The sequence below is a fragment of the Protopterus annectens genome, chromosome 3.part1 (genome assembly GCF_019279795.1).
Source record: "Protopterus annectens isolate FY-2018-M chromosome 3.part1, PAN1.0, whole genome shotgun sequence".
Taxonomy (NCBI): domain Eukaryota; kingdom Metazoa; phylum Chordata; order Ceratodontiformes; family Protopteridae; genus Protopterus; species Protopterus annectens.
Window position 1 is genome coordinate 1,093,225,405 of NC_056732.1, and position 21,489 is coordinate 1,093,246,893.

Sequence of the window (21,489 nt, forward strand, 5' to 3'; positions counted from 1 at the left end):
TGTATTATCTGTCTTAAGGTAATGAACAGTTCCATGTCCATCAGAAGACAACCGCTTCAAAAATCAAATGAAGCAAGACTGGTGAAGAATGTTTATGGTGTCCATGACGTAGTCAGTCACCAAGTTCTTAGACTATTAACCTGTGAACAAAATGGAAACTGATGAGGTAAAAAACTGAATGGTGGCTGGGTATGTACTAAAGCAATATTTAAAAAAAAAAGTGTACGAGTAAGTGGAAACAGCAAGGGAATGAGTAATGTGAAACTTTTTTTTTTTGTTGATGGTCACTGGTTGATTGATCTAGCATCCCTCAATTCAACTGCAATCGGAAATGGGTGTTTACAGGAGAAAAAAGTCATGCAAAGTATAAACACATGAAATTGTTGACCCAACTATGTTTTACATTAGCTAGTGCCTTATAAAGCAATTTGTCAATTTATATCTATCAGCAGGGAAAAACATATCCTTAAGTACTATTCTTCTTTCAGATCAAACCTGATGTTTGCACATTACATACTTCCAGCAATGGCGCACTGGATTAGACCTTCTGTAAACTTTTACTGCTTTAAAGGCTAACCACAGGACAGAATCCTGACCACAGAGGTTTGTCTCAAGGATTTATAATCAATGGAATAACTGTATCTGATTTTCTCAGAGTATTAAAAACTACAGACAATGGATAAAACATACATCATCACCCTGATTGAAAAACAAACATTTTCCATCAGGGTGACAATGTACAGGTAAGACCTGGTGAAAAAAGAAAAGTCTGCCTCTTCACAGCATCAGGATATTAAGCTGCCATGAAACATGGACAGAAAAAAACAGCAAACAGAAGCAATACATTTTTTTGCTTGGTAAAAGCATTTTTGCCTTTAGCGAGCATAAAATAAAAATAAAAGGTATTTAAAAAAATGAAATTAACTAGTAAAAGTAACTACAATAGCAGTTACAAAGACTTGCTGTTTTACTTCACTTTGAGAGTGAGCATGTATGTGGTACACGAGAGAGACAGCATCTACTTATCAACTTTCCTCAAGAATTCCGATCTGAACAGACTTCACACACATTATCTGAACATAAGTATGAAACTGCAATGTCTAGCTTTATTGACTAACTGCATTCCTCAGCAACTTACCAGAAAACAAATCAGGGACATTATGCAAAATCTGACACGTTTTAAGGGGGAGGGTGTGCAATGCTCTGAAATGTATGTTTCAATCCCACCTCCCATTCATTTCATCACAATGACAGATGAGGTATATAAGAAAGTGGCTGGAAATGCTGGAACATGTGTGTATATTACTTTGCTCTACATTTGCCGCTGTGGCTACAACTTGAGTCACTTCACTAGCCATGTCCCAAGTGTTCTCTCCATCCAGCTGCTTCACTCTACAAAAACTGAAACAAGCACATGTACCTTCTGCAGCAGTAGTCAGACTTGTATCACACTACCTAAAGAACTTGCACAGCTGAATTTCACCTGCAGTTGGCAAAAGTTCACAAGAATCAAATAAAGTTAAATCTATGTAAGGCAATCTGCAAATCACTGAATTTAAGTCTAGCGTGCATTGTTTTGTAGTGTTGAATCTGCTGGAAGATTATCCCCACCCACACTCACAGGCTTTTTACCGCTGAAGGTGAAGCTACATTACACTTTAGCATATTTCACTCTTATCAATGTAATATATCCCTGGAAAGACATTGAAAAACCCATAACTATGAAATTAGATGCTACGACTCGAGACAAGTATTTAGAGTTTAGACATTGTGTTTTTTATCCATGAACATCCTACCTCACTGGTTGTATATGGTGGTAAACCATATGGGGGTTCTTCCTGCCCCATTCGCTCCGCTCCCCCACCCTTCCTCCATATCCCACCCTCCCCCAGCACCTCTGTTCTTATCCTAAGCAGACCACTCCCACTCAATTCCTATGATCCAATTATATAGAACTCTACCTTGTCCACACCCACATTTCATGCAAACCTTACTGTCTTTTATTTAGCCAAACTTATCTGCTCTCCCTTACATCCATCACCTTGAATTCACATGACCTCTACTACACTTTTTTTGCATCTTACTCTACCATCACAATACAATCACAACCTCAAACTATTTTAAATTAACTCCAGGCTTACCACCTTCTCTTCTACTATACACACAAACTAGCATTGCACCATAATTTTACTACTGACCAATCACATCAACCCCACCCATCCTTATCACAAACTGCAAGGTAAATTAACCACATTATCAAAGCCCACTCTGAAGTCAAAACATTCCAACCTTACCTTCAGCTGCACATTACACCTGTACTACATTCAGACACACAAATTCCACTTTTACTATTTTTAAACCCACTATCACAGTTAAAATGCTCCTCCTAACTTGCCCAGCCTCTTTACTCTTAATTCTCAGCCTCACTACAGCAATATCTTCACATACCCCCCCACACACACACACCAATACACATCAACAACCTTCTCTAAACCTCTCCCCAATAAACAACACAGCTTCTCACGTATCTCTTCCCAGCTTTTCCCCTATACTCTCCCATTCTATTCAAGCCACAAACTAGCCTCCTCACCTCCTATGAAACCACACGACACCAGTACCCTCACCTAGGAATAAAAACACTTCCCATGGTACACATTCCTCATTACCCATGTACTCAAATGTGGAGATGTACATCCTAGCCCTGGCCCACCCTCTAATCCTAACCACAAAGATTTAAACATACTTGCACTTAACCTTAGAAGTATATGTAATAAAATAGCCCCACGGCATGCCTGGATTGATCAAAATAAACCTGACATACTAGCACTTACGGAAAGATGGCTACATCCCAATATAAAAGACTCAGACAAAATACCTCCAAACTTTGCAATAACCAAAAGAGATAGATCTAAAAAAAAGGGGGGGATAGCAGCACTTCTATACCCCTCTACACTCATCACACCCTACACCAGTAATATACCCCATCTTTTCAAATGCTGAGGTACTTAATCTCCTTTTTGAACCTCAATATATCAAAAATAATTTGCATAACAGTAATATATATCCCACCAAGTAACAATATACCAGTGTTGGAAAATATTTTATCCTGGACATCCCAAACAAACCTTGAAACAATCTTAGGAGACATAAATATAGATTGGCAAACCAAAGCTTCAGACTCCCCCACAAATAGTATAAATCTGTATGTTTTTTCTCAGCTTATCAATGCTCCAACAAGACAATACAAAGATCTTTACCTGCCAATCCACCTTAGACTGAATTCTAGTATCCCAACCTGCCAATTACCCCTCTTCTGGTACACTGTCTAGCTCCCTGAGCAATCATCTGCCAGCTTATTCCCTTAGAACAAACTCTCAACAACTAAGTACACACTAAAAAATCAGTTAGGTTTAGTCAAAATAAATTCAACAATCTCCTAGAGGAAATAGACTGGACACCCCTTAAATCATTACTCCTTAATGATGATGTACTATACTTTAATAACACCTTCCTTCACATAGTTAATACACTAGCTCCCAAGAATCAAAAAACTCAGCACCATGGCTCTAAGGAATGTAAACACCTGATGAAGCAAAGGAGCCTAGCCTGGTCAAACTGGAAACAAAATAAAAATGAACAAAAACATGTTAATTTCAAAACAATAATTAAAGTAACAAAACTAATCAACAGAGATAAGAAGTCATATTGTTCCCAGCTTCAACTCCAGCATAAAATCAACCCCAGTAAATTTTGGCACTCTATCTTCTCTACTTAACCAGGGAAAAAAATGGAGATCACACCCTATCACCTGATACCCCTCCATTACAAATAGCCGAAAACTTTAACAAGCGCTTCATAAAATCAATTTCAGACCTACCAACTAACACCCCTAATGCAAACCCCTCCACCCTTCAATCTATTCAGACACCAACCCCAGGCCATCGACTACTTCTAATCTGGTCAGTACTAACCCCACCCAACTCAACAAAATGTCACACAATCCCCATTCTCATTTCAGCCCATACCCACTAACACCATTAAGTGGAGGAAAGAGCATTCCATTTTTTGGCTAATGTGAAGGAAAGCAGAAGTTGACCAGCCGGGCTCTTGAGTTTATGGATGGTGATTAGGTTTTGGTGGGTAGATCCAAGTGTTCTATGGAGAGTATATGGTTTTAGGATATTGGATAGTGCAGGGCACTTGGTAGGTTGGAATAGTAGTCTATATGCAGTCGTGATTTGGAGAAGGTCAAGTTGGTTATGGAGTTCAAGCCAGTTTAACGAGTGAAGGAAGGAACAGCGATGAGAGGAAGATTTGGCTTTGGTAGCAAACCTGGAGATTTTATTGTAACATACTTCTAGTTTGGAGGATAGGGAGGAGGATAAATTAGTAAGCAGAGGGGTGCCATACAGTAGAGAAGGAGATAAGTAGTGGTGAGAGTTAGTCTTGTAGCAGGAGAGAGGAAGTGGTTGTTTCTATAAAGTAGGCAGAGTTTTATGTGGGTTTTCTTTATGTTTAGCTGGATGCGAGTATTTTAGGTGTTCATCAATGGTTACACCAAGAAGTTTGGCGGAGGAAACAACCTCTAAAATGGAGTTGTTATTGCTGGTTATTTGGAATGAATTTTTATCAATAGGGGAGGACTTGGGAGAGAATAGAAGGATTTTAGTTTTGTTAGCATTTAATGAGAGGTGATTTTGGAACATCCAGTTTTCGGTACTTGAGAAGGCTGTTTGCGTCAGTAGTTGGAGACCTGTTAAGTTGGAGGTGCAGCAGATCAAAGTAGAATCATCAGCATATTGAACAATTTTAGTACTGAGTACGGCCTTGTGAAAGTCGTTAATAAAGATGTTGAATAGAACTGGGCCAAGTATGGATCCTTGGGGTACTCCAGTGGGGGTAGGACGGACGGTGGAGGTGGCCTGACCACATCTGATAGCCTGGGACCTGTCGGAAAGATAAGAACCAGGAGAGAGTTTTGTGGGAGAGATTGAGATTAGACCGATGATTTAGAAGGTGGGTGTGGGAGATGGTATCAAAGGCGTTAAATAAGTCCAGCAGAACTGAGGATACTAAATTACCGGAGTCATGGGCTAAATTGACAGCACCACCACGCCCTTCTCTCCTTGCATACTATGTCCTGGGTGGAAGCCGTGTTGGGTAGGAGAGAGTAGCTGGTGTTTAAGGAATGGCAAGAGCTGAAGGTGGATGCATTTTTCAAGGAGTGTAGAGAGAGGGGAAAGGATGGCTATGGGGTGGAAATTAGAGACATTACAGTTTTTGCCACCCTTGTGAAGTGGAAGAATACATGCAGAGCGCCATAATTTGGGTACATAGGATTCAAATAGGGATCTATTGATCAGGATGCTAATAGGAAGAGCAATACCATCGGAAGCTATTTTTAAGGAGGAGGGAATGTTGTCAGGGGCATTGGAGCAAGGCTATAGTTTAGAGAGTAGTTTATTAGGTAGGTGGTGATGGGTTTGAGTTCGAAAGTGCGGGGGGGGGGTTTGGATGGGGTGGGGTTGAGGGTTGTTGTTGGTAAATGTCTTTGATAGCTCAGCAACAGAAGTGAAGAATGTGTTGAATAGTGAGGCAATTTCAAGGTCAGATTTGCTGGTGTTGGGGCAGGGATTGTTTTTAGTACCTGGCCTAATGAGGGAGTTGATAGAGTTCCAAAATTGTTTGGGATGTTTTTGAATGACTTGTTTGCATTTTGATGTAGTAGGAATTTATCATCTTTGATAACTTGGTTTTTGGCAAGGTTTCTTAGCTATTTGTATTTAAGTAAGATGTCTGGTTGTTTAGTTAACTTTGAGGTATGTTTTCCAGGTTTTATCTCTTTGTAGCATAATCTTTTTGGTGTCTTTGGTCAGTCACGGGGTGGTCTTCTTACTGCAGCTAGGGAGTTAAGGACATTTAAGAAAGTTGAATTGAAAAAGTCAACAGCTGAGTCTAATGGAAGAGTTTTCAGGGGGTTCCAATTGGTATTGCTAAATGAATCAGACAAAGTAGTGGGGTTTAAGAACTGGTGGGAGTGTGGGGAGGTGAGGGAAGTTCGACGGGTGAAGGCAGGGAAGTGGTCTCCTAATGTGTCTGGTATGACACCAGATTGTATGACTTTATTGGGATGAGATACTAGGATCCAGTCCAGTATGGAGCCTGGGGGGGGGGTTGGTTTTGTTAAGTCTAGTGATGTTGTTAGTAAGTTGAGTGTAGTTAAATAGATTGACTGACATGGTGGGGTTAGGGTTGTTGATCACCCAATATGTAGGTTTCCAGTTTAATATTGGAGGAGGTCCAGGACAGGATGTCTTCCAGGGTGTTGGTGGTTACCTGGAGGAATATAGAGGGAAATGAAGCAGATGCTTTTATGATTTTTAATTTTTAGAAGGCCTGCTACAAGTTCAGCAATACTGAAAGAAGGGATGGGATTAGGATAAGGAGTAAAGGACAGCTGGTTGGAGTAGATTAGTGCTACACCGCCACCTCGAGTATTTAGGCAGTCGGATTGAAGTGATTGAAATCCGGGCGGAAGGAATTCAGAGTCACTTATGTGAGGTTCTAGCCAGATTTCAGAGATGGCTACAATGTCAGGAGAGTTGTGAGTGAGCCAGGCATGAAAGTGGGTTGTTTTATTTTTTAGGCTTTGGGCATTGATGGTGAGGAATTTGAGGTATTTATTGGTGGAATTATTGTGGGAGCTACTGTGGTTAGTAAGAGAGAAGTTTGGTCCTGGATTAGGGTGAATGTCACCGGCTAAGCACAGTTAAGTGAGATAAGGAATAATTTGTTTTGGTTTGTACTTAGAAGTGTTTGGTAATGAAAAGGTTTGAGTTTGTAGTATTTAGTAGTGATTGGGAGAAGTTTTACTTTTAAGAGAAGGGAAGGGTGGGAGGGCAATAAAGAGGCTGAGATGTTGTGGAAGTGTGTTGTGTGGGGGAGGAGGGGAGGAAGAGGTGGAGGGAGTAGATGGAAGTGAGTATAGGAGGTGGCATGGTACAGAGGAAGTAGAAGTGGGATGAGGATGAATGTGGAAATAAAGATTTTATGAGTAAGAGAGAATGACAGGTGGGGCCTGTTGGATGTAATATAGAGGAGGTTAAGGGACTTAGGAGGGAAGGGGTGTGGTAGTGAGAGTCAGGTGGGGTGGAGGGAAAGTGTTAAGGATTGGTTGGTGGTAAGCGGGACAGATGTTAGGAGGAGAATAAATGTAGAAGCACTGGGGGTGGGTGGAATTTGGGGGTAGGGGAAATGGAGTGAGCCCGCAGGGCGAACAAAGTGAGATAGAGCAGCAGGGTGAGAGAGACCAGCTGAAAAAGTATAAGCCACTGCTGTTCAGGGTTGAGGTAAGTGGGTTGTACAAAGAAGGACTTTAAGAATAGAGTTACAGTATGTAAGAAATGTAAAGGGAGTTTTATTCCTAAGTTTGTTTAATGTAGGGAGGGGGTAGTTCCTAAATGGTTTGGAGAGTGTGGAGTGGGATTTGAGAAAGTTTGTTAGTTTGTAAGCAAGTGGAGATATCGAGCACAAGGGATTTCAAATTATATGGGCTATGGGCTGGTAGATGCTGCCACCTAGTGGAAATAGGGAAAATAGTAGGTGGGAAAATGGCCAAGTCTCTTAATGTTTATACTAGATGGAGTTCAGAGACACAAAATCAAATAATACGGGGGAGAGGGTGCTTAATGGTCTGCGGTAGGCTGCTGATTCACACACATGGAAGGGGCAGTCTAACAAACAGATGTAGTCTTAGGAAATTGAATCTAGTGTAAGGTAAGATACATTCACAGATTTACAAATATGGGAGTCATCCACATACACACACATTATATATATATATATATATATATATATATATATATATATATATATATATATATATATATATACACACACACATATATATATATATATATATATATATATATATATATATACATATATATATATATATATATATATATATATATATATATATATATTGCATCTTGTCTAAGTGAAATAATGTCCCCCGAGGTGGGTTCCCTCAACACCCCTGAGTGGTCATTATTTCCACAACAGCAGCCACGCTGTCTTTCATAAGTGTATGGAGCTGTTTAGGCTTTCAAATAGTACAATTATATCCAGGAATAAATGTAGGACAGCAGATTAAACATACTACCTGGTGTTGTCCATCATCTAGCTCTCTTTCAAGTACTTCTTCTGCCATTTTAAGCTGTCCCTTCTCCATGCAGACACCTACAGCCTAAAAAAACAAAAAACACATGACAATTTTGTTTAAATTAAAACTGACAATAATATAAATTCTTCTGTGCTCAAAAGTGCTAAAACATTTTGCATGACAAATTAGGTTTTACACTGTACAATAAACATTTTCTTTTTATTCTGAACAATGATCACGTAACATTGCTATGCGTCTGACTTGCAGGGGTTTACTAATGAGGTTCAATAGTCAAGAAAAGGACAAAGCTATAGCTGAAATGCTTTATTCTAAAAGCTAAGCTGTTCTCCCCTCCACTGTCATCAGGTATATTTGCTCACCTGTGGCAGACCAATGAGAATGTCGCATTTTCTCAGCCATTTATATATTCTCAAACAATACACAATACAATAGATGAGCTCAGAAAAACAAGTACAGAATTCCTGCCTGGGTAACTACAAAACACTGACATAACTTGAAGCTGTAAGACAGAGAGAGGGGATTTTTCTCTACAAGGTCATTGCTTTTCAATAGGTGATTTTTTTTTTTTTTTTTATGTAAAACAGTTAAACCAACACACTTTGCACTGTACAAAGAAGCAAGCCAAAACTTAGTTTCTCACAGTGCCCTGCCATGGCAGGCAGGCAACTAAAAATAATCTTGTTTCATACTTAACAGTGCTGCCTTACATTGTATAGGTGCTTAAAGCACCACATTACATGCTATAAGTGTAGAATCTGTAATAAAATACTGTAAACTGAAATCATGCTATAAACAAATACTGCACACTGAAATCATGCTATAAACAAATACTGCACACTGAAATCATGCTATAAACAAATACTGCACACCGAAATCAAGCTGTTTGGTTCTCCTCAACAGAATTAAAATGTTATCAGTTTTTTCACATACTGTAAATGCTTGAATCATTTCTTACCCCCCCCCCCCCCCATAAAATTGCATCCTTTGCTTTCATCAGTCAATCAGTGTGGCTCCTACCAAATGCATTACTTACTGCAAGTCTGTACAGAGTAAAGAAAGTGTTAAATAATTTAAAATATCTTATAGCTAATTACAGCAAGCAGTGAATGCAACAGCAGATCAAATGTCATTTCTGCTTTAGATGACCACATTGGAAATAATGCAACACAGTTACTCCTTTCATTTTTTACTATTAGCTATTTGTAGTGCCTTTTCTTTACATGTAGAAAGTGGAGGGGGATGATTCTTTACAAAGAATTTTCTAAAACTTCATCTACATTGCTGATGGAAACCACTAAGCAAAGGACAAGGCTTGCCCATTAAACAAATGAAAACCAGCATTTACATTATTTTTAGAACATACCTCTGCATTAGTGGTACTGCAGTGGTGGTGCTGCGGTAGTGTTGTCGCCTCACAGCAAGACGTTGTCCCGTTAGATTCTCAGCTAAAGCGTCTTCTGTATGGATACATGCGTGAATGGGCGTACCTTCGTTGAAGGTTGTACGTCAGGGCTGGCAACTCGGTACATAAAAATCTGCTAACAATCATTAGCAGACCAGAGTTCTGCTGTGGCGACCCCTAACCGGGAAAAGCCGAGAGATACAACCACCACCACCTCTGCATTAGTGGAAGTTCCATTACTGCATATGATGTGACTTGAAGTGACTACACAAAAAGCATCACAGTTAATCAGATGCACTTCTGCAGCACTGATCACATACCACTGCCAAGTGCACTCTATTGACCGTTTATACAGACTGGTCTAAAGACCCTGCCTGCTGAGCTGCCTACCTTGTTGCCATTATTTTCATTTTACTACCTTCAAAGTCTGACTTCTACCATTAGCCAATTATCTATGCAGCCGTTTCTAGTACCCACCAGTCAATAATCAACTAAGAAGGTAGTGGTATGAAAGGACATGCTGCTATGTCATGCTATATCTTCCTTACACCTCATTGGGCTCCAACAAAGGACTCATTCTGCACAGTACAATTCCCCAAAGTTGGGTTCCCTAGGAAATCATTGCTGGTTTTATTTCTAGGGGGTGCACAGCGATTCCCATTTTCTCTTTTCATAATCTTTGGGTTATTATGGAGTTGGTATATATAAAAGTTCAGAAGCAGTATGGAGGGGGCTTGCCCCACATGGGTGTGTAAGATGCCCCATTTCCTCCCACAAAAAGCCCTTAATTTTACCCTTGCTTTGTGTTGAGTTTGACAAATTTAATTCTGCAGGTTAGGTCTTCATTGACTTTACAATACATAGTGGAAGCCTCGTTATGCCATTACAACACAAATCTATAGGTTTTAACTTGTACTGTATCAGTAAACAAATTCAGACTACTGTACACATTTTGCATTGCCAAGCACTGTATACTTAACAGTGCAAACACTACACTTTGCAAGCAATGATCTCTATATGTAGAGCAATGAGCTCTACTTTTACTAATTCTGTACCTCCTGGTGAACCTGCAGACATATTTACACTTTTGAAATTTGTTTCAATTTTAAATAAACATCACAAATGTGATGTTTATTTAAAATTTAAACAAAAAATAAATTTAGTATATTTATTTGCACAAATACTTTTTGTTGCCACAGAATTTTGAGCACAACTAAAAGCTCTGCCTGAGAACTGAACTTACTTAAGCAAACTTAAGAAGAGGTTCCAAACCACACTGCACTGTTTGAAAAAAAAAATTAAACTAGAAAGCCTTGATTTTAAAACATATTATGTACCTGGTCATAAAGCTTTATGGATAACCCATTTTGTGTTTCCGGCCATGTGACCACTTTATTTGGCATTGTGCAATTTCTGTTTCACAGCAAACAAATTTTCAGTAGTGTTAAACTATAATTAGTTTAACTGCATTTTGGTTCATTTACAGTTTTCTAGCAGGTTTCTGAATCACGGTTTGCTATGAATTGTGTTTTACTCCGAACAATCTACTTTGAAAACATACAGTTATATACTAACAGCACATTAAGCATCAACCCTTTAATGGCCAGAGCTACTGTACCGCGTTAGTACAATGAGGTATTTGTTTATTTTTGCAGTATCTTTGGTACCTTACAATATGTCCCAGCTTAATTTTTTTTCTCAATCCTTCTCAAATCAGTCTCTGTTAGCACACTGACCATCATTCAGTTCATGTGAAGTTTATGTAAAACTAGCAAAACTGACAAGTTAAAATGAAAGTTTTACATCTCTGGGCTTGTTTCCAGATGATTTCCTTTTTTTTTCTATTTGTAAAAGGTGTTCTGGGCATTTTCCATACATTCTTATGCCGAGACATTTTCCATACATAACTATGCCACTGATGCAAGCAAACATGTAACCTTTTAAATGAAGCCCAGTGTGCTCAAACACTATCCTCCTGGTTATAAAATGTCACTGCAATCCAGTTTTTGAATGTTTGCTCAGTAGTTTCCCAAGCTGTAAGAAACCAAACGTGTTTCCACAGCTTAACTTTAAAACACAGATTCTCTTATATATTCCCCAGTATCTGCCAAACTTCTAGTGTAATCAGCCATCTCTGGGCTAGATAAGATGCGTTACTCCAGTGGACTGATGTATTTGAGACCTCACAAGGCTCAAAGTTACTTTTATACTGCAAGGTTAGTTAGCATTTACTGGATAAAGACTTACTCAAAGCACTAAATCTTGTTAAGGCTTCTTTTTTGCTTTCCTCAAAAGCAGTCAGTTGCTGTGGTCCCCAAACAAATTCTTTTTGAAAATAGAGTTTTATTGCAAGTCGAAGATGAAACAAAAAGTGTTGGTTTTGGTATTTTACATTTAGATTCATTTTAAATCATGCTTGAGAATAAGAAATCAAATGTATTGCTGGTAATGAAATAGCCACCACCTTTGAAACTGCTGCTCACCTACTCACCTGCACAAGCTGGATGAACTCAGACAAGGCTGCTTATTCTTGTGAGAGGACTTCGAACCTGTGCCAATTCTTAGTACATGCAAACTAGGTTCTGTATTTTACTTCATCTGGCATTGTCAAGTCAGTGTTTAGTTACTATTGCAATGCCTGATCAGCTGCTATTAAGGGTAGTGCTGCTTGCTCAACCCATGACAGTATGCTCATTTTCATACGCCAAACATTTTTATTGGCTACTTCAGACTGTAACAAAGCTATACTCTGCTTCCCTGGCAGTCACAAGAGTATAGTGCCATTTACTATTTACAGTCTGTTCTGCTGGAGGTATATATGGCATTTTTGTACTTTATATATTCATATACTACTAGCATTAGTGAAATGATTTAAGTGTTTCATCCTAAACTGGAAAAGTCCTATAACTGGTTTCCAAACTTTCTCATCAATATATAATTAAAACATATGCACAAGGGACTAGTGAAATAGCTATAGCAGCATTAAAAAAACAACAAAAAAAACTCTCAAATGGCATGCTACATGTGACCCTATGCTCAGTTCAGGGAGTCCAGCCACTAAGGTTAAGTTTGCACCATTATCTACTAATGCTTGTAAACCTTACAATACTGTAAAGTTGGGTATTTTTCCTGTAAATTAAACACACACCACAATGAATAGCAACATAACTTCACTGTTTTGAATTATATTTTATCACATTAGCACTTTTATAAATTAATTGTCCTTGGCTGGACTCAAACATAGACTTTAATATACACCCACAAAGAAAAAAGCCTTCTGCCCAAGCCTGGAGTATATTTAGTCCTATCACTATACTTACCTAAACACATTCAAGGTTTTAACAACTGCAGCTTTTAAAGAAACACTAACAAAAACTACCAATTAGATTATATTGTTATGACAAACAGTGTAATAGTGTACAAATAACCTGCCAGCAAGTAGTCTTACAGTCTTGTGACTTCCCATCAGTTTCCACTTTCTTAAGATATGCATTTGAATCTGGGCTTTACACTAGCGCTCCCAAGTGCTTCAAACCTACCCATTAACATTCTAAATCGCTCTTACTGTTAACCTTCCAAGAACTGCCATTAACCGACATTTTCAAAAAACAAGTATCTGCATTTTCTTAATGTATTTCACAAAGAAGCATAATATCCAATTGTGCAACAGGCTGTTGAAACTTAGACATTTTAAATAACAGATTAAGTAAAATGCAATGTGCTGGAAAGCCACACTAAGTTAAATTAAATGCAACTATTGTTAAAAAAAAAAAATAGAATTCATGTAAAATGCATCTTCCAGCATGTAGAATGTTTAGGCTATATAAGAACTATGCAGTTTTCTCTTGCAAATATTTTACAGGGACCTTGAAATTAATTCAACAAATTATATATATATAAAAAAAAAAAAAAAAAAAAAAAGTGCTTGTGTTTTTATAAGCCTGATGACTCCTTTCAAAAAGCTATCACCACAAATTAACTGTACTTCCTAACAGCTGAGAAACTGCACAAAGATTACATCCGAAACAAACCAGGGATTTAAATTCGGACCATCACTGTTCAGCAGCAGTTGGTCTTTGTATTCTGAAGAAGGAAGTTGACTTCTTGGACTGAGAGCTCATGTCTGGAATGTACTACCTGTGAGCTGTCCAACTTCTACATGTTCTTAAAGTCACATGTAGATGGAGTTCAGCAAACTGTTAGGTACGCGTCATGTTAAGGACAAGTAGCTAATAGCTAATGTTTATTCTAACTACAATCTGCTTTTTTAAACCATATAATTTGCGTTTTTATTGGGAGTGAGTACATTTGTTTCAACACTTACCTTTCAAAGTGTACTGCTTAATTATATGCTTGCCCACGTTTATATTCATTCACCTGTATGCAAAAATGCTTTGTACAAGTTATCAATTACTGTTGGTATGATAGCACGAGAAGGCAGTGGACTAAAAGCAAGTGGTTTGAAAGCCTGGGAAGTTGGTCATCCTTAACTATGTTCTGCAGATGTTCAGCGTACAGTTTACTAAGGTATGGCAGGGGTTGATCACAACCAAAGACAGCAATGTACATTTTTCATATGCTCTTAAGGCCAAATTCTTCACATATATGGTACTAAATGATGTAGGTCATGGGACTACACTAACATTAACATACTATCTTTTGCTGTTTTATTGTTTTTCTTTTTCTCCTCAGGGTTTTTTTTTTTTTTTTTTTTTTAAACGCTACATAAAAGGTCATGACATTTTTAAACACTACATAAAAGGTCATGACATTGTTTCTGCTATGTCAATTGCAGCAAGTAAAATGTGCAACAAGGATTCAACAAATAGTCAAAATAAGGACAACCATACTTCAAATTTAATATAAAATCAGAATTCTTAAATAATCTTTATGATGCCATTACTTACAACAAAAAATTGCATGCCCTTTCTGCTGAATAGTCCGTACTTATTAGGTTCATAGGTAGGTGCTAGCCTATTGGCCCTAGGGCCTATATAAGCCTAGCTAAAAAGGTACCCTGGCTTTCACCACCCAAGAAAATTATTTTCCTGTGCCCCTGTCGAGCAGAGCCACAGAAGTGATACCTGGGGTGAATTTCCTATTTCCCATCCAATCAAGATTTGAGTGCTGAGGTGCTTTGTTTGCTATAGACAGGTAGTTTGTTCCAGAGTATGGGAAGTCTCTCGGACAGGAATCTATCCCTCCAGCATGTTCTGTTTATTGTGGTGACAAGGTTAGGTCTCTAGAGTGTGTAGCTCGGAGGGATTGGGATTTAAGTGAAGCAAGTCCAACAGCTCTGGGTTTGACATAGCTTTGTATGTTTGGCAGAGATCGCCTCTGAGTAGGCAATATGCAATGGAGTAAAGCTGGAGTTTTTAGAGACCATCTGCATAAGGCATCTGTTTGAGGCCGGTAATCTTCTTTGTGAGGTACTTCTGCGGCTTTTCCAGTTGTTATAGATGTCTTGTGAGGTACATACTAAAAGCGGTGTTGTACTCTATAATGGGTCTAATGAGTGACAAGCAGAGGGGAACAATAACCTCTTTTTTCCTGTACGAGAAGCCTTTTGTGATGAGGTGTGCGACGTAGAAGGATTTCCTGACTACTGTGGCGATGTGATTATCAAGAGAGAGACTACTGTCCACCTGTGTCCCAAGGTCTCATCATACGTTCAGTGTTACGTAGACTACCGCCTATGTGGTAGTTCATGGGTACAGAGTTTTTACCAAAGGGGATGACAAAGCACTTTTTGGCATTGAGCTTGAGGCCATGGCTTTGACACCAGGCGTCTGTCTCAAGGAGGCCCTTTTGTAGGATGTCCACATCATTAGGAATTTCATTTATGGCTCCTAGTTTGCAGCCATCTGCGGACTTCGTTAGCCAAAGACCTTCTGTGTTAGCCTGTACTTCAGAGAAGTAGATACCAAGCAGGAGAGGATCCAGGACTGAACCCCTGTGGTACTCCACTTGCCACTGGTCTGAAGTCAGATTTGAAGTCTGCTACTTTCACAGTGTGGGTTCTGTCAGTGAGCCAGTTGGCAACACATCTTGTGACATATGGATTTATACCTAGTTTAGTGAGTTTATCTAACTCCAGAGTGGGGGATGGTATTGAAAGCCTTGGCGAGATCTCGATAGGCTGTGTGAACCACCTTACCCTTGTCTACGGCTTTGGTGACTGCTTCAAAGAAGTCTATCAGGTTTAGGAGATATGATCCGCCTTTTACAAACCCGAATTGGGTGGGGTCCAGAGTTTGGAGATTATCAATTTCTTTGTTTACAAGTTTCATGACGATACATTCCATGGCCTTGCAGACCAGGCTCGTCAGGCTAATGGGGCAGTAGTTCCCAGGGTCTGTGGTGGCTCACACTGTGTAGTGGGATAACAGTCGCTGTGCGCCATTCAGTGGGTACAAAGCCCGAGGTGAGGCTATGAGTGAACATGGTACTTAGGTGGGGTGCCAGTTCATTCTGTAGTTCGTATAAAATGCAGCCTGGGATGTTGTCAGGTCCCATGGATGCTGTTTTCTTGGCTTTGGAGAGTGTGGTTTTTACCTGTGCACACGTGATTACAGGAACTTTGCATTCTTTCAGTATAGAGATGGGCCCTTTAAGGGGTGAGAGGGGGGCAAAGTTAGCACGGAACCTGCAAGGATGTTGGCAACATCAGTTGGTTCTGTATATTTAGTGCCATTGTGCTGCAACTCAGAGCAGATCTCAGTGTTGCCATTTTGTTTTCGTAACTAGCTTTGGAGGATTTTATGAGGGATCTCAGCTTCTAACTGAGGCTGACCACGGAGTTCCTCCAATCATGGGATTTTACTCTTTTTTGCAACAATTTCTTTCTTTTGTTGTAGTGTTTGTTTATGGCAGGGGACCACCAGACTGGCTTCCTTTTTTTAGAGGATAGCATCTTGGTTCTGTTAGGGATAGCACGATCCATGCACTCGTGTAAGTGCTTATAAAGTACATTTGTGTAGGATTCAACAGTCATACCTCTACAGTACTGAGTGGAGAACTGTTGCTAGCAACAGAGGTTATATGTAGAACTTGATCACTTGTGGCAGCAACCCACAGAATATCCTATTGTACCCACCTATATATACAATGACTGTACTCGCCTATCTTCCAACCCCTAAACAATGCACAATTAATAAGAAGAGCTCACAGAAGGTGTACACCATTGCCAAGGTCTGGGAAATCTACCTTGTACCAGTTCAGTGGTTCCTTAAAATAGTCACAGAAAATGCAGCTGAAAAATGAGTTACTTTTTTTTCCTTCAGGAAGGCCGTGGCTTACCAGCAAACTCATACTTTTCTGTTAGGAAACAGTTAAATCTGCACATCTCATACTATGTGCAGAATTAGGAAATAAGTGTTGGTTCCGCATACAGAAGTAAAACATGCTTTGTAACGGTTTCTGTGCAAGAAACTTTTCACACATGGGAAATGTGTAATCTGCAGGAGCATCGTGCTTAGTCCTACAGTGTTTTTCTCATATCTATTTCTGTTAAGTATATTTTTACATACTACAGATGCCCGAAGAATTCCAGTAATATTACCACATGCTGTTAAAATAAGAGAGCTACTCCTCGGCACCTTCTCCACAGTCCTAATATGACATAAGATAACAAACGTGTTGCAGAAGATTCAGAAGTTTAGAAGTAGGGGAGTCCACATACATATACATCTTCTCCAAGTTTACAAAATGTAACTACGCAATGACTCATGTATTCTATGTCATGTTACAACAGTTTAGGCTTTTAAGACTACTCCTGTACCTGAGGAGTGAGGGTCTTGTCACTCTGTGTTATGCTGAACATATTCAAGGAGGGGGCAAGGCACTGCCAAACCTGTACCTTCTCTCTCCTGTTGTGTGATTTCCTTTCAAAGTCTAAAGAGATTCCAGTTTAATGATGTGAAGGTTACATCACTGCTACTTCTGCTAAAGCCTTAACCATACAGGTTATATACTGCCAAGAATATAAACCGCCATCCAGGTTCCAAATCTTCAGGGCACCTTCCATGTGCTCAGTCAGCTGCCTAAAATCACAGTTTTGAGCTTTCATGCTAACAGACAGTAACAGGCTGAGCTCTGAGAGGACATATCTATGAGTAACAAATAGATATATGCACATCCTGACAATCAAAAAACAAAGGATGGAGGGAGGGAGCAGCTTCTGCAGCAATGATCATTTATGGCAAGTTAACTTACACAACTGCACTATGCTCATCATGCTGATGACTATCACAGTAACCTTAGCTATTATGGCTAGGTTACCCTAGCTTTCAATACTTGGGAGGTGAGAAGGGGAAGGATCTTGCAGCACATGGAAAACTATGCTTGCAAATCCTGATCCAGACCAATAGAAGGAATCAAGCTTGTAATGTTTTATAAATAAAGTATGTACACCGGGCTAAGTTGCTGCTTCTAAAATCCAACCCTTTCAAAAAGCCATATATGAAGCCAAGGCCCTGGTAGAGTGGGCCTTGACCCTGCCTGAAATAGTTTTGTTGTGGTGAGACCTACAAAAGGTAATGGCCTGAGACAGCTATTTGGAAAACGTCTCTCGACACTGAATGTCCCTTCTTACTCTCAGAAAAAATGGAGAACTGATCAGAATATCTCAAAGATTTTGCTCAGTCAATATAGTACAAGAGTTCTCTTTGGAAATCCAAGGTATTGAGTACCCTTTCTCCCTCATTTTTTAGGCTCAAGAAAGAAAAAAGGGAAATGGATAGCCTGGCTTAAATTAATCTAAGATACCACTTTAGGCATACAAGAAGGGAAAAAAAAGAAATCCGGTCTCTGTGGAAAATGAGATAGGGTTGAAATACCACAAAAACTTGAAAGTCGGACACTCTTCTTGGAGAGGTCAGAGCAATCGGTGAAACAGTTTTCCATACTAAAAAGCTCAAGTCTGCTATATAAGTTCATTCAAATGGAGCAAGTGCTAGATTTTCTAACATTAAGATCACAAAAGTAACCACTGGTTTGCTTAGCAGTTTTATGCAAAACCCCTTTTCAAAAATATTTCGACATGAGAATGCTTTGAAAGAGGAGAACCCGTGGGCAGACATGCTGACAAAGCTGATAAATTAACCTTGATGGAGGAGTAAGAAAGGCCTAAGGATAGTAACACCCAAATACTGTAAAGACAGAGACTAACCCTGAATGTGCGTTGGTTATAGTGGCACCAACTAGAAAACTTTTTCAACTTGCTAATGTGATTTTCTAGTAACAAGCTTTCTTGCCTTCATTAGCACCTGCTGCACATACTCTGTTTACAGGTGTCTAAAACGGATTAAGACCTTGTCATCCAGGCAGTCCGTTGAGTCTAAGTTCATTTAGATTGGGGATGGATCAAACACCCGTTTTTGTGAGTAGAGTCATTGTGTTAGGAAGCTTAGGGTAACTGCCCCTAACCACTTCCAAAACAAGGGAGAACAATAAATCATGCATCTTACACGTTGAGCTTCCTAAAGAAAATCAAGGGCATTCCTTTGACTGGTGACGAGAACCTTGTCACCATCAATGTATAAGCTCTTTACACTGTTTTGCCCACAACTACTGTACAACAGCAGTTATTGAAGCATTCCAAGAACTTTGGAACAGTCCCCCCCAAGACAACTGAAATCCTCAGACGACTAAGGCTTCTCCTAGAAAACTATTTCAAATTTCAAGACCTATACTTCAGACAGACCAATGGCATAGTCACGGGCATGGTCATGGCCCTAAGCCTCAAAAATACCGCATTAGGGAAATGGGAAAAGGATTACATCTACAACACCCCACATTTCCAAACAATGAGAGGCTACTTGAGGTTCATCAATATTTTCACCATTTGGAACTGAAACGAAACCAAACTTGATGAGTTCCTGCAATATACCGATAAATCCACCCCATTCCTCAAATTCATCACTAACTACAATAAAGAAATGGTAAATTTCCTTGATGTTCAGGTCAGCGAATCTGTCAACAACATACTTGCCAACAATTTGTACCGCAAACCCATCAGAGTCTACTTACTTTTGCACCAAAATAGCATGCATCTTTTCAAGACTAAAATGAACGTCATCAAACCCAAGGCTCGAGGATGGCACAAGTCTCAAAACTGGCAGACTTTACCAGGAACATCAGACTTCGAAAACGACTTTCTTGCCAGAGGATATGGCTCAAAACTCATAAAAGGAATACTAGACCTAATTGTTTTCAGCAAACCATGGATCCAAACCTTCCTGATAACATCAGCCTTTACAACCCAGGACTCTACAGTCATCTCAGGAAAAACAGCAGGGACAAACACATCATCAGTATGATTATGATGTACTCTACGGACTTTCAAGAGCTCAAGAAAACCATTACCAAGAACTGCATTATTATCCAGGACAATAACACACACTGCAAAATATTTCCACCTAAACCTAGGTTTACTATCAGAAGGAAAAGGAACATTCAGAACTTTGCCGAATATAATAGCAACTCAATAAACCCAGAGCTTCCATGAAGCACCTTCCCTTGTGTTCCACCTTACTGTAAGTATTGTTAATATATGAGCAGATAGTTTTTACTGCACTTATAACAAAAAAAACTCTACAAACGTAAATCCTACAGAAACTGCAGTACAGAGTTCGTAGTCTATAGAGCACAGTGGCAAAAATGCCAGGCTTTTTACATCGGCAAAATTATCAATAAACTTAAAACTCAGATTGCAAGGCATTCCACAGACATCAGACAGGACTCACCCAAAAGCGATTTAGCAAAGCACGTGAAAGATAAGCTGGACCACAAGTTTTCCTTCATCATCAAGCAGCTAACCAGAGAACCATATGAAGAGAAAACCAATGACAGACTAGAAACAATGGAACATAAATGGCAAATCAGGCTCCAAGCCAACAAATACCCTTGGTCTAAACACATCAGTGCCTATTTACTGCACACTAAGTATAAGAAAACCGGACCATCACTTATACTATTGATCCAAGGCACATGGGAGGTTCGCTTTTATCCTCATATTAAGCGATCCTGCAGGGTTTTTCAAGGATACACAATGGTTCCTCCTTTTTGCAAGGCCTGTACTGACTAACCAGCTTAAACTCAAAGGGCTATGTTTAGACCCACACCTACCCACCAATGTTAAACACCTTACTTTTAAGACACAGACGATTTGTTTTCTCTCTGGCTCAATAAGCCTCCCGCTTCAATCTTGGCACCAGACACCTACAATATCAGGAAGCTCTTTATTTAAATGCCTCCACAGCTTGGCTTTTAGGCCTTTAAACAGCTAGGAAGGTACATTTGCGGACATGGAAAACATAACCCAGATACAGCATTAGATCATCACTTTGGTAAATGTAGAGAGACCACTTCCAATACAATGTTTTGGTCTTGTGTTTTTTTTTTTTTTAAATTTTTGCCTTTTGATGAGTTTACTTATTCCCAGGAGTAAATCCTCCCATCCATAATGGCAGATCTGATGAAGTGCCTCTGTAGCAAAAGAACTTTTTAACTTTAACTGTAGGCCTCATTAAAAAACATGATGCTTTTACAACTTACTGATTTACTGAAAATGAAATATTGGCAAATGTGTTTTTTTAATATGCACATAATTCCCAAGTCATAGGTTCATAGGTGTGTACTAGGCTAATGGTCCTGGAGCCTTTACAAGCCTAGCCCATAGGATTACTCTGGCATAGTGCCACCCAACCTTAGTTCCTAGTGCCTCTGTCGAGTAGAGCCACTGGAGTGATCCCCGGGGTGAATTTTCTATTTCCCATCCACTCAACATTTCTCTTGAAGAGGGCCAGTGAGGTGCTCTGCTTGACCTGTTTGGGAAGTCTATTTCATAGCATGGGCAGTCTGGGTTATGAAACTGTCCCTCCAGCATATTCTGTTGATTGTG

At 39.4% G+C, this 21,489-nt stretch overlaps 1 protein-coding gene across 6 annotated transcripts in view; it reads right to left on the bottom strand.

Annotated features, from left to right (window-relative positions):
* TERF1 (telomeric repeat binding factor 1) overlaps nt 1–21,489 on the bottom strand; it is a 965,901-nt gene that overhangs the window by 563,210 nt on the left and 381,202 nt on the right. For all 6 annotated transcript variants that reach the window (XM_044067234.1, XM_044067236.1, XM_044067233.1 and 3 more), the window contains exon 4: nt 8,165–8,248. In XM_044067234.1, the coding sequence (XP_043923169.1) occupies nt 8,165–8,248 (84 nt within the window). The remainder of the gene's footprint in view (nt 1–8,164; nt 8,249–21,489) is intronic.